The sequence below is a fragment of the Anthonomus grandis genome, chromosome 1 (genome assembly GCF_022605725.1).
Source record: "Anthonomus grandis grandis chromosome 1, icAntGran1.3, whole genome shotgun sequence".
Classification (NCBI taxonomy): Eukaryota; Metazoa; Arthropoda; class Insecta; order Coleoptera; family Curculionidae; genus Anthonomus; species Anthonomus grandis.
Window position 1 is genome coordinate 25,812,551 of NC_065546.1, and position 17,396 is coordinate 25,829,946.

A 17,396-nucleotide genomic window follows, 5' to 3' on the forward strand; every position below is an offset into this window, starting at 1 on the left:
GTTAACCCTAGTTATCGGTTCGATAACTTTTAAATTAAAGTTAATTTAAATGAAATAAATGTTTGGGGAAATTAGTTGTTCGGGAAGATGGCTGCGACACGGCAGGACCTGTTGATAGTACTCCGTCAGTGGAAAGGAAATTATCAAGATACGTCTCTAATACGTTTATTTTAAGATTTGTTAAATTCCTTTAAAAGCTAATAGAAGCTAATACCTATAGAGATGTAGGAAGCGTTTTTTTTAAGCAAAACCTTCCTTTTTTTCGTGTAACCTGTTTTAATCTGCCTACCAATTCCGGGACGTATATATTTTTGTAAGTATATTTTTGTCATTGATCTTCAGGAATTGTAGGAGTTCCATACCTGATTGACTATAGTTAGAAATTTATAAAGGGTAATTAAAATGAATTGTTTGATGCCCGATTTAACTTTAACCATTTCCCTACCACATATTTTTTTAAACATTTTTTGATTTATTTATTACCTTGGTTTTAATTATCGATAATTGAAAATTAAATTCTTTGCTATGCTAAAGCTTTGGAGCTTTGAATTCAATCATATGATTGTACACATGTATAAATGATGTTATTTTATCATACCTGTTATTTCTTTAATAGTTACTAATTAAAAGGTTTATTTAAATGTTTCTTATCTAATATTTTTTAACTTTTAGATTGGAATCGTGCTGCCATATTCATAATGGAGGCCAATTTAAATACTCTTATGGATGTAATTGACGGTATTTCGGATAAGAAAATCGTGCAAATGAGAAATTCTGTGATATTTTTATATAGGAAATATTTTTCATCTATGGGTAACATCGCTATAAATACCTTAGATATTATACAGGATAGAGTATTTCCACATCGTGCCAGGACCTATGATGATCTAAATTTATTGCCTAGCGAGGTCAGTAATTTTTTTATAAAATATCTATAAGCTTTCTATGGTAATGTTATCATTATCGTAGAAAGGATAAGATAGCATACAGATAAAATAATACGTATAGACCAAGTTATTCCAGCATATAATTATACCCCAAGACATCTTCTGCCCTATCGTCTTTCAAATAAATTGTATAAAATAAAACATTGGCACACCAGGAGGATGCAGAAATAGGTGTTTTCTCTAATCTTTTATTATAGAAACCTATCATAAATGTATAAAACAATTTTTAAAGACCTATAAAATATAACTTACATAAGTGCTATAATACAGCACAAAAAAGAAGGTGCGGGCTTGCCAAAAGATAAATAGAAATCGAACAACAGCTTTATCATACATCGAGTGTAAGATTACAGGACAAAATCTTTCGTTGTTCCATTTATTCGGTTTAATTGAAATTCGTTTTTTAAGTTTCGTTTAAAATAAAATTGCTGTTCTCTGTAAAATTTTCGATTTAAACATATAATATAATATCACGAGATTCACAGTCCTTTTTTATTATTCCGGTTTGATTTATATGTAGTATATGTTTAATGTAATAATAAATATTTTCTAATAACTTTTATACACATTAAGTTTTGCGATCACGTGACACAAACTTCTTCGTTGTTATGGTTTGATTGATTTTAAAATTTATTTATGACTTACATTGGGTAATTTTTTAAATTTAATCTTATATAATAGTTTTATTCGCAAATATCTAGGTTTCTTATATTTCAACTTATATTAAGTGACAATATCCCTCTACTTATTTTTATTTTTAATTACTTATATTCCCAATAGATTAGTATGAGTATTTCTAATCATACTTTATAAGATTTATTTCCAGGAATATGGATATTTTATTATAGGCAGGATGTTATTGGTGTATTGTAGGTATTTTGTATTTTTTATCTACTTATCATACATATTTAACATATCAAATAGAATAATCTTATGGATAACTAATTTTATTTTCTATTTAGGTAATATACGTCGTACTTAAGTATGGATTATGTTATAATTATTACGGGCGCTTTTCACGAGGTGTGATTTATGAATTCATTTCACTGCATTTTCACCATTGCAATTTGTTTTTTTTATTTAATGCATTTTATATTTTTGTTTGTATATTTTGGGCCACTGGGATAGGGGTGCGTTGATTCATTTTCTACTTAACGATGGCTAACTTTAATGATTAGGGACCCAGAACCATTTATTATCAGTAGCAAACTTTAATATCCGATCCCTCAATACAGGGTTTGACGAATTAATGAATTATATTTATGATTTCAAATTTCATATTTTAGGGTTATCGGAAACATGGCCCTCTTCTAAGCATTGTTCAAGTACATATGGAATTAATTGCTATAACTTTCTTAGAAGTGATCGACAAGGGGGTAGGGGAGGCGGTGTTGCCATTTTTGTAAAATCTTAAAGTACAAATTGTCGACATTGACATTTTTACTGAGGCATGCGAATTCATTTAGTCATATTAACAATTCAAAAGCAGGACATTTTATTTGTATATCTGTATCGTCCTCATACATCCTTCATACATTTAGTTTGTCCCAACATGTGAATAAACCGACTCTTTTTTGTACATTTAATAATACTTCTAGTCTTCTTGAGTTAATTATTACAAATAATGAATTTTATATCAAATTGCTTCTCTACCTATTTCAGATACAATCTCAGATCATTGTTTAGTGAATTCCACTTTCAATATGATATTACCTTAAGAAAAAATTAAATATATAAGATATAGGAACTATAATATTATCAGCAATCCTCTCTTTGAACAAGAAGCTTCTCAGTTACCATGGGAAATCTTCTATCACACAAATAATATTGATGTTAAAATAGATATTTTTAATACTAATATCAAAAATTAAATTAATAAACATGCACCATGGAATTTAAAAAAAATACCATATAGGCCTTATACTCTATGGATCATCAGTAACATTAAATTACTTATTAGATTAAGAGATAAAGCTCATAAAAGATATTTTAAAGTATTAAACAGAAAATTATATGAATTACTACCCTAATTTAAGAAATTTCACAAAACATGCAATTATCCGTAAAAAGAATGCTTACTTTAAAAGTTTATCAGAAATAAAGGGTAAAGATTTTGGAATACTGAAAAAAAATTAATTATACATAGCAGGTTCGAAAATTTCTCCTAATTTAAATGGTGTTAATATACTTAACAACTACTTTGCTCATTGTAATAGTTTACCTGATTTTTTCATTATGAATGATTCTGAGCATTTTTACTGACTCATTCGTTTTTGTCAGAATAATATTAGCACCAACGTTATTAATAATAAGCTTAGTTTTAGAATAATGGATGATTAAACTCTAGTTAGTACAACTAATGAGGTTTATCAGTACCAACTCTGTTGGTAGACTTATTGGAGGAGATGATCTTTCTATAAGAGATTTAACCTACTGATTTAGATATCTGAAAGCATACAAAATAATACCTGCATTTGGGACGTTTGTCCATTGGTTGCAATACCGTGCGCCGTTTTGTCCCAATTCCTTACCTCTTTCCCGAACACAATTGAATAATGATCTTCTAAAACATTTCTGAATATGCTGAAAATCACAGTCTAAAACTGAATGCTAATAAATCATGTCCTTTTTTTATAGGATCCAATAAAATTTAACTCGAAGTAGCAAAGAATAACTATACTTTTTGCCGAACCGAAAATTTGCTAATTTTGCAATTACATTTAATTGAATAATTCAAGATTTGTTTATTAACATTTTTTGAAACTTTGCACAAGGGTTCGCCAGATTGGTCTCTTCAAAAAGTTATCTTACATTTTTTCTATAAAATGTACAGGGAAGCCAATAATTGACCCCCTTAAAATTTACATGGCTTTTCCTATGTTCCGCTCGGCGACGCACCACCCGGAGAGTTTGAGTATAAGTAATGTTACCATTTATGAGCTATTTATGTGTTTTTTTAACGGACTTCAATAGAGGAAGGTCCTAATAAAAAGCATTTTTATGGAAATTAAATATTTTATTAATATAATATAGATTTCTCAATAAATCATGTTTTAAGATAAAAAGTTTTAACATTTTGCAAAATTTTATTGTTACTGTTATATTGAACAAAACTCAGTTTTACATCACTTACTTTATATCACATTATATATATTTCTATGGTGCTGACTTTTTTAAAGGGACAGTATTGCTCCAGCGGAAAGAGTTAAAACTACAAGGAAAATGTGAAATGTTCAAATTGTGAAGGAGTTGCAGGTTTTTTACAGGTTATAAGATTTTTATTATGGGTATTTAGCCTGTACAATGGTTTTGAGACATTTGACACTGACCTATATAATACCTAATACCAATTATATCATATTAATTTATACTAAAAAACAAAGCTTACCTAAGAATAAAAACTATGTACAATAGATTAGATTAGATAGTTTATTAGTAGTAATATACAAACAAGTACTTTTACAAGTCAAATAAAATATCATGTTATTATTTTTTAAGTATTTTAATAATGACTTGAGACACCTAATTCGATTTCTTTGGCGCAAATTTGTTTGATGCAATCTTCGAATTTTAATTTTTTGTTCTTTTTTTTCCATAATTTGGCGACTAACTTTTTTAATTTTACCCTAAAATAATAAGTATATAAAAATATAGTATTACCAAAATTGAAATGTATACATTTTTTAAATCATTATATATGAACTTATTATATCAAAAAAAAAACTTACTTTTTATGTGGTGGTGATATTAATGTTATTAAATTAATATCTTTCTCCGAACATACCTCTACATCTACATCTAAGTCTAAAAACAAAAATAAAAAGAAAAAAAAAGTGTATTATGATAATCCAATTGATCAATTAAGATAAATAAATATTCTTTATAATAACACACATTTTAATGATTATTTGCATTTAATTAAATGAATATAACACAATAAAATACTATATCACTTTTAAATAAGATATATAGAATGAGATGATACATGGCATAAAATTCTTATTTGTACTTAGAGAAAGAATTAAATAATAATTTTTAAATATGCTATATGGGTGTCTATTTTGAGTGTATTTTTACCTTTTCCTTATCGGAGTCAGGGAATGTGTAGCAGTTAAACTAAAACGGCTTGGATGAGAAATAGTAATTGTTGACCTAGACCCCACGGTTACCGTAGAACTATTAACCTCAGATGCAGTTATTGTTGATGTTGAATGATCAGATCTGTAATTATACAAAAATTGGTGTATCAAGAAAAGTAATCTATTTTAATTATCCATACTTGTCTATATTAGCTTCACTGTTTGTACTATATACCATTTTGGAAGCTAAAGAAGTTTTTGTACTCTCCAGGAAGGCTACCTCTGCAGCTTTGAGGGGTAAATCACTTGGTAAATTAACTGAATTATTGGCTGCTGTATTTTTAACCAGTGCTGCTGTATTTTTTAACACACTTTTCACAAGTTTTTATTAGATTTATTTCTATAAGATCCCCTATTCTACGCATAGAGTAATTAAAAGTATGAGAGGGTTCAATCCCATAGTGACAAGTAGGCATCATCTTTACCCTAAACTCGATTGCAGCGTGCGGTTGCGGTCTAACCGAACTAAAATAATTGACATTTGTCACAGTCGGTAAAATAGTCTACTGTAATACCGATCCGTCATAGAAATCTGCCTGTCATTTGGTCTGTCACAAGTGGGTGCCTTGCATTTAAAAATTAATTTTCCTGGTGATGACATTATTAGGGCAGTTTTAAAATGGTAAACAACAATTTTAGGTGACCTACAACATGGTGAAAACTATTTGATAAAAAAAATTGCACTTACCCCATCCTAGGGATCTGAAACCACACAATAAAACAACAAAAAAGCTTCTGCCTATATGATGAAATTACACTTTAATGACTTTAAGCTACATTTTTAACTATTTTTTGTTGAGAAAAAAACAAAAGAACACACCCAATGGACGCCCAAATAAAAAGGAATAAGCAATGGCGACGATCGATGATGCGAAGGTGGGTGATGGCAAGGAAGGAAAGAAAATCGATAATAATAATGACAATTATGACAGAAGTTGGCCCTCGATGCCGTCTAACCGAACTAAATATCTTAGGTTAAGGTTTAAAACTTGATGATCAATTTAGGCTACCTTTCAAACACTCTTTTAATATTCATTTCTCTATGATTCTACGTTTATGATGATGGTAGCCCCGTGATGTGATGTTATGAAAGTATTGGTACCTACTTGTGAAAAGATCGGCTTAAATCGCCTTTTTCTCATCATGCGGCACAAACGACACAAGTTTTTGCTATCCGAGCAATTTAAAAAACACTAAAGTGTAATATTTTCCCTTTTTAAACCAAAACTGAAAGAAAATATACAAATCCCGAATATAAACAAAAAGCCGTTTGACAGATGACACTATGTGTATGGCTCAAGTGCTTAAGCTTCCGGTGTTGTCGCTTTATTTTTTAGAAGCAGTTTTAGGAATAAATAATGTTAATAATTTTGTTTTTTTTTGTGCATTTTTTTGCATTATATAGAATAGAGTTTTTAACTAACTCTTCCCGTGGGATTGGAAGATAAGGATAATGCTTCTTACTCCTAAGTGGGTAATTGTGAGATGGCCTTTCGGTAAATATTAATACATGCCTGCGAATTAACAAATGGATTCAAATATGAATAAAGAAGAAAGAGTTCATATTTTATATTTTTTAAAGAATTCTTGAGGGAGTTCCACTATTTAGTCTCAGTGAATAACGAACAGCTCTTTTTTTTAGTTTAATTAAGCGCTTAAATTGAGTCGCACAGTACGTACCCCAGAATGGAAGGGCATATCGGAGATACGCCTTAGAAAGGGCGTAATATACTGATCTAGACTTTGCCAAGTTTAATTCCCTGGAAACCGATTTAAGTGCAAAAGATGCAGAGCTTAATTTTTTGGATAAGGCATAGATGTGCATGTCCCATTTTAAGGACTTGTCTAAACTGGTGTTATAAAATACAAAAGATTCAACGTATTTTTGTAAGAATAAACCTTTGTTTTAGAAACGTTAAGGCAAAGAAGATTGGAATCGCACCACGATTTAATGGTGACTAAGTCATCTCATACGGTCCTATGTAGTATTTTAATATGCTTGTTCCAAGTAAAACTTGTATCGTCCGCAAATAGATAGATTTTACCGCTGATGTTACTTGCGATATCATTTATAGACATTAAAAACAAAATGGGAAACCAAGACTAATTCTTAAGGCACCCCAGATTCTGTTGGCTTGTAAGAAGAGGTCGTCATATTAACCTTTATAAGCCGACTTCTTTCATTAGGATAAGTCTTAAACCATTTGAAAGGGGTTCCTCTAAATCCGTAATGCTTTAATTTATGAATTAAGATATGATTTACGCAGTTTCGCTTTAAAGAAAATTTTTGTTGTCAAGTGATCGTTGTTTAGGCAGAAGTATAGTCTACTAAAAAGGAAAAAGATAGCATCGTTGGTGCATATGCCACATTGCATTTGTTTCTCAAGAATCCAAATTGATGGGGAATAAGTATTTTATATTTAAACAGAAAAGATAGAAACATTTTTTTAACCATACGTTTAATGATCTTAGATAACGTGGGAAGGAGTGCAATTGGACGATAGTTGAAAACTTGTTCTTTATTACCTCCTTTATGTAGGGGAACAATAATTGCTATCTTCAGGCAGTTTGAAAAGCTCCATTTTGAAATGGCTTATTTGTTAAATTTATAAGATTATTTAAGGTGCATTCTGGCAGATTTGAAAACATTCTTAGGATAAGTTCATCTGTCTCAGATGATGTTTGATTCTAATGTCATTTATCGTACTGCGAAGCTCTGGTAATACTATGGGCGTAAAAAAGATACTGTATAAATTTTTATTAGGGAGGTATAAAAGTGGATCATAAAAAAGAGTTTTGGTGTTCATTAAGTTTTTTTGCAACATTTTCAAAATAACTATTAAGAGAATCAGGTGAAGTAAGTATTGAGGCAGACCAAGAAGGCTTATATTTCTTAGGTCATTTACAATAGACCATGGTTCCCTGCAAACATTACCTGCTTTGGCCAGCCTCTTATTATAATAATATCGTTGGCAGCCCGTATGGTTTTTTGATAAATTTTTTTGTAGTTTACATATCTATGGAAGAAGACGGGTCTGAGAATTTCTTCAAGTGTGATAATAAGCGCATATACTTTGTAGATAAACGTAAGCCTTTAGTAGACCTGAGTTATGTTTGTTTTTGACAGGGCGAAGAGGAAAGAGTTTACTGAATATTTGGGAAGATGCGCAACCTTATCTTCGAAAATCTACCTTTAAATGTACCCGACAATGGTACGGCGACATCATCGCGTCACTCTCTGTGAGACCGAGAATTGTGCCAAAGGCGTGTACTAACAGTTACTGTCTGCCTGCTTTACGTTATTCGCCCTGAAAACTCAAGCGCTTTGAGTGAATATCTACTAATGTTTTTAACAGGTGTATTTCGAAGGGTTATTTAAATTTTAGTGGACATTTTGGGTGATAAACATGAATTTATTATTATTAGTAGGGTAATGATAATAAATTCATATTTTTCAATCAATCATTAGAAGCTGCTTCTCCTACGTAATATACACAGTTATGCTGGCAACAAATCAAAATAAGTATTGTTTATAGGGGACGTCATAATAAAAAGAAACAAAAATAATAATGTTTAAGTAAATAATGTAAGTTTCTTAAAATCCCAGTGTCTAAATCAAATACTTTAAGTGAATTTAAATACGTGGAAATATGGATATTTTTTGATGATAATTTTGATTTTGAATGAACACACTGCTAAAAAATCAGTAAATATACGAAAATAATTTAAAAAAAATTGTATTTACATAAAAACATACAAAACAAAACTACTTAAAACAAATGTTCTACGGAAGTATGATATCTTGGAAAGGTTTATATATAACTAGCTGAATGCCCGCGGCGTTGCTCGCGTAAAAATAATAAAAATAATAGTCGAAGAAGGCCTTCAATAATAGTAAATGCAACCCACAATACACAAAAATAAAATCCGAAGCCATGGCTCAATGATTGTACATGCAACCCACAATTGCCACGCCGTTTTTCTTGAGGTCAAGGGGCGCGATTAGTATAATATAATTATTATAAAACCAAGACACAAATAATCTTAAAAATGATTCGTTAGATGCAGAGCGAGCGGTAAGACTGAGTCGAGTCACCTCTAGGGTATCAGTCTCGCATGGACCCGCCTTGTTATGTCTACCAAAATATAAATAATACAGAGGCACTTTTTCAATTGTATTTATTAATCAGTTTTATGCCGCTATGCGATATTTATCATATCGCTAACACCCCTTATCGGTGGAATTTCAAAAAGTTCGTTCGTATCCGGGGCCTACATTATAAAAAAAACATTGTTGCAGTTAATTTTTTTTTCTTAAGTTGATGCCTGCGACTCGTTGGTGCGGGCAGTCTCCGTTCAAACTCCGAAGCCACGCCCCCTCGAGGTCACGGGTAACAATTTTCCCATTTTTTACCTCTTATCGGTGGAATTTCGAAAAATCCGTTCTTATCCGGTGCCTACATTATAAAAGGAACCCGTTGGCAAAATTTCACGTTTCTAGCTATTGTAGTTTGGGCTCTGCGATGATGAGTCAGTCAGTCAGGACAAACTCTTTTATAGATTATTAAATTTTTTGTTCACTAAATTTTTACAAAATATGTAGGTATAAATATTGAATCCAAGTTAACCTATGAATGCAACTATTTTGGTTAATTTTTTTTCTTACAATTTTTAGGTAGCTTATTTATGATCTGAAATCCATTTAAAAAATAGGATAAAAATATGGGTTTACAAAAGCAAATTTAAAACTGTTTAATTAAGTATTAAATCAATACCTCAGAGGTAGTTTTATAAAGGATGTATTATACTTATTCAAGTAAATTAGTGTACTTAAGGATTTATTGATCATGAATTGTTTAAAGTAATTCAGATTTAAGTTTTTTTTTTGTTAATTTGGTCTTAATTATTTTAGCTTAACTGAAGTATTTAAAATAATTTAAAAAAAATATGTTCACTGCATTTACGGATTTATTTAAATTCTTAATTCAGTCCTTGTTTTACTTGAATATTTCACAAACTCGTTTTATTGTATGTTTTAACTATACACCTTAATCAAGATTCCCTAGAATTAGGCTTCTGTAATAAGAAATACAAAGTAGATACAAAGCAAAGCCAAGTGTTCAGCAGTTTCGAGTTACTTTGTAATGTAACAATATAGATTGCAAAAATCATTGAGCAGTGGAATTTGTGAAGGAGATGTCCAAAACTTTTTACAATTGGATGATAGTAGTCAGACCCATGAGGTTTTAATTTCAGATATTTAAGCCAATAAAAATGTAACTTACTGTTATTCCGAAATTGTATCTACAAGCAATATAAGTAGTTTTACTTTTTCCGGTCTAAATATATGGAATAATTCAAATAAAACCGTAACTTTGTAAAGGTGTTCTAATGTAATGTTTCCAAATGTTTCGCAAAAATCTTAGTAGAGAAAATAAAGTGTGAAAACAATTGTGAATATTTTTTGAAAAAGAATAAATCAGAAATAAGCGATAAGAAAGAAATATTTCAAATTAATAACTGGTAAATCAAATAATGTATTTTCTCTAATAAGGACATCAGACTATTTTTTAATTTATATCAACAATAAAATCGTTTGAACTTTATCATTACTAAAAGTAAGTAAGAGTAATACTTAAGGAAAAAAGTAAGAGGAAAATTTAAAAGCTTTGTATACAGAAATTCAACAGGATATGGTGACATTAATGAAATTGCAAACCAAAATGATTTTAAAAACAGCTTTTTTAATGTTTTACATTTTAACATTAGATCTATTCATAAAATCTTTAATGAATTATTGGTATACTTAGAAACTTATAAATTGAATTTTAGTGACATTATTATATTGGTTGAATCATTTAAAGCTTATGACAATCAATAATACCGAATATAATATGTTTTATAACAGCGCTAGACATAATAGGAATGATGGTATTGTAATTTATATAAAATCTAGTTCATTTGCTGGTATAAATCACATTTTGCTTAAATACTCTAATGTCACAATTAGCCAAATTGCTTTAAAAAAGGATAACAGTACTTTGAATATAATGTGCACGTACAGATCTAATATAGACAAATAACTCTTTCTTCATAATATTGAAGAGTATTTATCGCAGGGACAAACCTTGATTTAAATATCTTTTTGGTCGATATAAATATTAATCTATCGAATAAAGAAGATAATTTGGCAAATTCGTATCTATCCCTTTTTGGTCATTTCGGTTATGTATCGAATATAAATCAATCCACAAGGGTAACATTAGATTCTAACACGTATATTGATCATATTTTTGTAAATAACAAAAAATTAATGCTCGACAAATCAAATCGTATGTGCTACGGCAGATTTAACAGATCATCAATCCTTGAAAAGTCCCTTAAAAACAGATTATTATATTTAAAGAAAAAAAACTTAATATTTAAACACCAATATGGTTTTCTTAGTAGATCTAGTCCCACAGGCGCCCTCTATCAGCTAACTAAACAAATTATAAATTTACTCGACGATAATAAAAAGCATATTGGAGTATTCTTAGATCTGGCAAAGGCCGTGCCCCATGACCGGCTTCTTGATATGTTGTCAATGTCCGGCATAAGGGGCACGGGGCAAAATTTATTGAGAAACTATTTAACAAGTAGACAACAATTTTGAAAACTAGAAAATATTTTGAGTGATCCCCTAAAAGTGGAGATTGGGATTCTTCAAGGAACCGTACTGGGCCCATTACTCTTCATTTTGTATATTAATTCACTAACATATCTAAAAATTGTGAACGGATTTGTAATATCTTATGTGGACGACACACCAGTCATTTTTTCAGATAAAACTCGGGATGAAGTAAGGAGAAGCACTATTGTGGGCATTCGTAAAATTAAAATATGGTTAGACACATTTAAGCTCTTGCTCAACATATCTAAAATACAATATATTGCATTTTCTTCAACTGAAGAAAACCCACCAACATTCCATTCTTTAGATGTAGGTTACGATACTCAACACGAAGATGTAATTAAAGAGGCTTCTTTTACTAACTATTTATAATTTTTTATCATTTTTACAGTGGATAAGCATTTAAAATGGAGCGAGCATCTTTTCGAAAGCTATTACGTACATGTTGTCCGTTGTATATTTCGAAAGCTACATGTACATAATGTCCGTTGTAAATCCTTGGTGGAGTCACTTATCAGATATGTGTTGTATGGGGAGGTCTGTATCAAAACTCTTTAAATTCCTTAAACGTAGTGCAGAACTATATTAAAAGTTGTGTTTGAAAAAAATAAGCTCTACTCAACAAATCTGTTATACTCCAGTTATATTTTTGATGTTCGATTAATCTGTGTTCAATATGTGTTAAAAAAAAAATTATGAAAAAAAAATATGTAACGCATTCTTATAATACCAGAAATTGCGTAAATAAACACTTAGTTACTCAAAAAATTAAAATGAATTTGAACAAGAGATCTTTTTACTATCTTTTAGCACCAACAATTTTGAATTTAATTCCAAATAACATTAAGAGTGATTAGAGATTCAAAACATTTAAAAAATTATGTAAAAACTTTATTTTCGAAAATAGAACAACTTAAATAAAACATAACTCAAATTAAACATACAACTTAAAGAACTCTTCATCTAGGTTAGATTTTTGTGTACGTGTAGGGCTGGATGTGTATTCATTTATATATTTTGGTGTTGTGGTTCTTTTTTTTGTATAAATAAATAAATTTAAAAAAAATTAGGAACGATAAACTAAATATAAAAAAACAATTAAAACAGTTTTTATAAAATCAAGGGGAAACAAAAACAACCATATTATCTGACTCTTATCTACAACCCTTTGAATAGGGTGAGATATACCTCAAAAATCTTAAATAGAAATGGGGTCGAGTGATACATCATCATCTTGAAGCTCTTGAAAACTGCTTTCCAATGATATCATAGAAAACCACAGAAAATTGTTCTCTGTTTATTGAGAAAAAAAAAAAATAAAAAGACTATTTTCTAATTTTTATTCTTATTTAATTAAAGTTTGAAAATGATTCCCGTTATTTTGAAGGCAATAATAAAGCCGACTTTCAAATTCTTGACGTACATTTACAAACGTTTCTCTGAATATAGCTCTATTTGGCTTTGTCGTAGGCTAATTATAATTAGAAAAATAACTTTGTATACAAAATATTGAAATAAAAATAAGTAATGACTAACTGAATTATTATATGCTGGATTGCTCTAGTGATTTCAGTTGAATTTGAAAAACCACACATTTTAAGTGACCTCACAACAAGGAGTCAAAAGGTGCTAGGTCCGGAAATCTAGGTGGCCATTCAATAGGACCCTCTGCTTCCAATGCATTGGTTAGGATAATGATGATTTTAATCATTGCCTAACGGGAACTATTCTTCGACAACTTTATCTGTGTCTCGAAACAAATTTATGGGACGTGACTTGCGTACTAAAAGTTGTAAAGCGAAGTTGTCCTCTTGGTCCCTTAAAAACACAATATTTTTTTTTAATTTAATATAACCATTATTTCATTCTATATTCTAATCAATTTTCTAAAAACTAAAAAAGAAATATTATCTTTTTGTAGGTTCAATCTTTCAATTTGAATAAAAAAGTTATAATGGATTGGCAATGATTCGGATTAAACCAATGCTGATTATGACAACTATTTTCGCATATCTATATGACAACATAGCACAGTAGAGGTGCGGCGCGCGATCGACAGGTTATCTGATTGGCTCCGTTACTAGAACTGCACAATCATAGCCGTTTCGCGCTGATCCAATTTTAAACTGATTGGACCCCCAACCCAGAGGTGTTCGAAGCGTAGGTATTTTACGTCATCGTCAGGTTTTTTAGGAGGAGGTCCTTTACGACAAACAGAGGCGTAGACATATTTATTATTTGTTTTGTGCTACACGTGTTTATGAGACTTTATGAAATGTATGTTATTTTAAAAATTCTGAACAATAAAAAACAGTTCGCCAAGAGGACGGCCTATTTACCTCCCGTCCCACCTATGCCCCTAAGCTTCAGATAACTTTGTCGACCTATACACAGTGAGAAGGTCTTCCGTCCTGTTGAAATTTTAGTATGCATTGGTCTAAATATAAATTTCGGTGTAAGCCCTCTGATTTTCTAGTTCCCGCACTACTAGTGGTCCGACAGACCTCTGTAGCATTTCAGCATACATGTGGCAATTTAAATTCCCTGGTATAAATATTGAGCCGATAATACTATCTTGCAATATACCAGCCCAAACATTAATTTTCTGGGGTACTGGGTATGCTCTTCTAATAAACGTGTGGATTCTGATCAATAACGACAGTTTTTTATTAACATGCTCATTTAAACAGTTACACTCAGCAAATATTTTAGTCGAAAAATTATAAATTAGTCGAGGTTCTGCTGTAATCATTAAACAAAAATTAAAATCATCACAAAACTGGATTCTTCTGTGCGGGTTGTCATCACCAAGTTCATGCAGTATTTGTAATTTATAGGGATTGAACTTAAGAAATATAAGTACCTTTCTATTTTGAATTGATTCATGCCAGTATATCGATATCCATCATTTTCAACATTTAATTAAATAATAATAAAAAATTGAAAAATGTGTCTTTATTTATGGGTTTTCTTGATAAACACAGAAGAATTTTCTAAATTGTAGCACCCTATAATATCATTGGAAAGCATTTTTCAAGAGCTTCCAGATGATTTATTATTTGACCTGTATCTTTCTATTTAAGATTTTAGTGGTATATGTAAGCCTGTCCAAATGTCACCCCGCATATACTTTCCATTATAATGACCACTTTGTTTTTTCTTATGGGCGCCATATTAGAGCTTTGCAATTTTAAATAACCCTTTTAATTACTTTTTCAACAGTGTATTACACTTGCATTTCTAACACGTAATTTTGCTAAGAGCTCCGTGAGCGAAAGTCATATAATTTTATAGGGGTGATCCTAAATAGTCATTGGAAATACAAGATACCCTATTGAAAAAGTATTAATTTATTAAATAATTTTATAACATATTTTCAAATACGCCAGAAAAAAATTTAAAACGATTTTGCCAAATTTCAGTATTTGGATTTTATCATATTCTATCATAAAAAGGAACTATATTCTACACCTTTCCTCTAATTATACCACCTCGTATCTTTTACCGTTTCCGAGATCTCCATACTGCTCTTCCTTATTTTGGACATCGTGTATAAACGTGATATGGGGTCTTTAAACAAAATATTTGTTTTTTTTTTGTTAATAACTTTTTCTAGTTTTAAGTATAGTTGTAACAATTAGTAGTTAAGGATATGCCTATATCGCAACTTAAAATGTGGCCTATTTTCCATATTTTATCTAGTGCTATTAACACCCTCATTAAAAACCCTTTTAAATTTTTTGTTTTTAATTTTAGTTAAAAGTATTTCTTTTTCAATATTTTTCATCCAAAAAAGTTTAGTACAGAATTTACTACGCTGCACAGTTTTTCAGATATTGAATCACATGACAATATAGGTTACATTTTACAAATAATTGTTGACTAAGAAGTTTTATCATCATAGATATTAAGTCTTACGAATTATTTTAATTGTTCTTTATATTCACGTGAAACCTATTTATATCTTAATTTCTCTTACATATTTTTTTATTACTTTTTTTAATTTTTGTCTCATAAACATGTATTGGTAAGTAATTAATTATTTGTTTATAAATTTAACTTCTAAGACATTTCAGCACGCCCCCACCCTTAAGTAAATCAATCATCCCTTCCTTGACCACCTAAATCACACGAGGTGTTTTCTGTTAAAAAAAAAAATAATTAAAACGTAGTTTGGCGCATCCCTCTTGTCTTAAAAAAATAACCAACTCGGCCCCGTAACCGGAGATTCCAACGTCCTTCAAAACCACACCCAAAGAAGCCAGCAGCTTAAATGAATCGTTCCTGGATTTGCCACTTCGGCAGCACCACTCGATAATGGAAACTGGACGGCAATCAATCGACTGAGTACATTTTAAAACACAGGATTGCGTATCTTCCCAAATATTCAATCAACGAGGACAGGCTTGGGGAGCAAGGCTAGACAATGACTTGGTAAACCTAGAGAACTCAGTATCGACATCATCAGAGAGGAAGTGCCAATCAGTGGTTTGACATAAGTGTTTGACATTGATATAAGTTTAGAAAGTTTTTATCTCCAAAAATACGTCGTAATTTGCTTGTTATTTATTTTTTTGGATTTTAAAGAAAATGTAGTTAGTACTGATTCATAATCAGAGAAACCGCAATTAGAAACAGTAGTCAGCGAATTCCATATTAAAAGATGACGCGACAGTCTATGGTAGTAGAAGTGGTTTTAGATATTCTAGTAGGTGAGTTAATATGCATAACAATAACGAAGGAATCGGAACTAGACTGAAGAGATTCTTGAGCAGCACACACATTGGAAAAATTGATATTGCGATCGCCATATAATACTAATTTAATTTTTAAAGGCGGAGATTCTATCAAGCTCAGTAAGTTTTGACAGAATTTATTTACATCAGCAACAGGTGTTTTGTAAATACAAACAATATAAAGGTCATATTACTTATGGTAGACAATTGAAAATTCTAATATTTTTTCAAACAGTAGGTTATCAAATATTATTGCCGAGAAGTCCTTGTTAGTAGACAGTATCATAGTACCTCCATGGGATAAATTTCTTTCATTAAAACTGGTTACTATAGGTACTATAATTTTGAACAAACACTGGCTCATTTATATTTAGCCAACATTCAGTTATAGCGACAATTTCTGGACAATTTAGCTGGTCTAATAAGAGAAATAATTCATTTGTTTTATGTCTCAAGGATTGAACATTTAAGAGAAATACACTAGGCTTGCTAACGTTAGATTTTTCAGAGGGTGCTTGATCCTCTGATCCCGTCAAATAATCTAAAAATTTTTAGTTTTTTGTTGGCAAACCACTAGAAAAGTAGCTGCTTTAACTTTTCTTAATCCTTTTCTTTCTGGAGTCGTAGGAGTCGTTCTTATAAAAAAATGACCTGCAAATTACCTTTTCTGTAAAATTTAATTTTGATGAGACCGTCTTCTGAGCCTGTTATTTCGATTTAATTTATATTCGATATCTGTTTAATAAAATTAAAAAAAAGATTTTGTATAAATCTTTAATGTGTTAAATTTAGTTTAAAATCAGGTAATACAAATTTTTTTGTTGTTTTTATCCAATTTGATCAATATTTGTTATTCAAGTTTCGTTTAGATTAAAATGACTTTTTCTGTTAAATTTTTAAT

At 30.3% G+C, this 17,396-nt stretch overlaps 1 protein-coding gene across 2 annotated transcripts in view; it reads left to right on the plus strand.

The window, feature by feature from the left end:
- The window catches only part of LOC126743580 (exostosin-2), a 174,985-nt gene that overhangs the window by 100,062 nt on the left and 57,527 nt on the right, over positions 1 to 17,396 (plus strand). For both annotated transcript variants that reach the window (XM_050450748.1, XM_050450739.1), the window contains one exon: positions 673 to 908. In XM_050450748.1, coding sequence (XP_050306705.1) covers positions 673 to 908 — 236 coding nt within the window. The remainder of the gene's footprint in view (positions 1 to 672; positions 909 to 17,396) is intronic.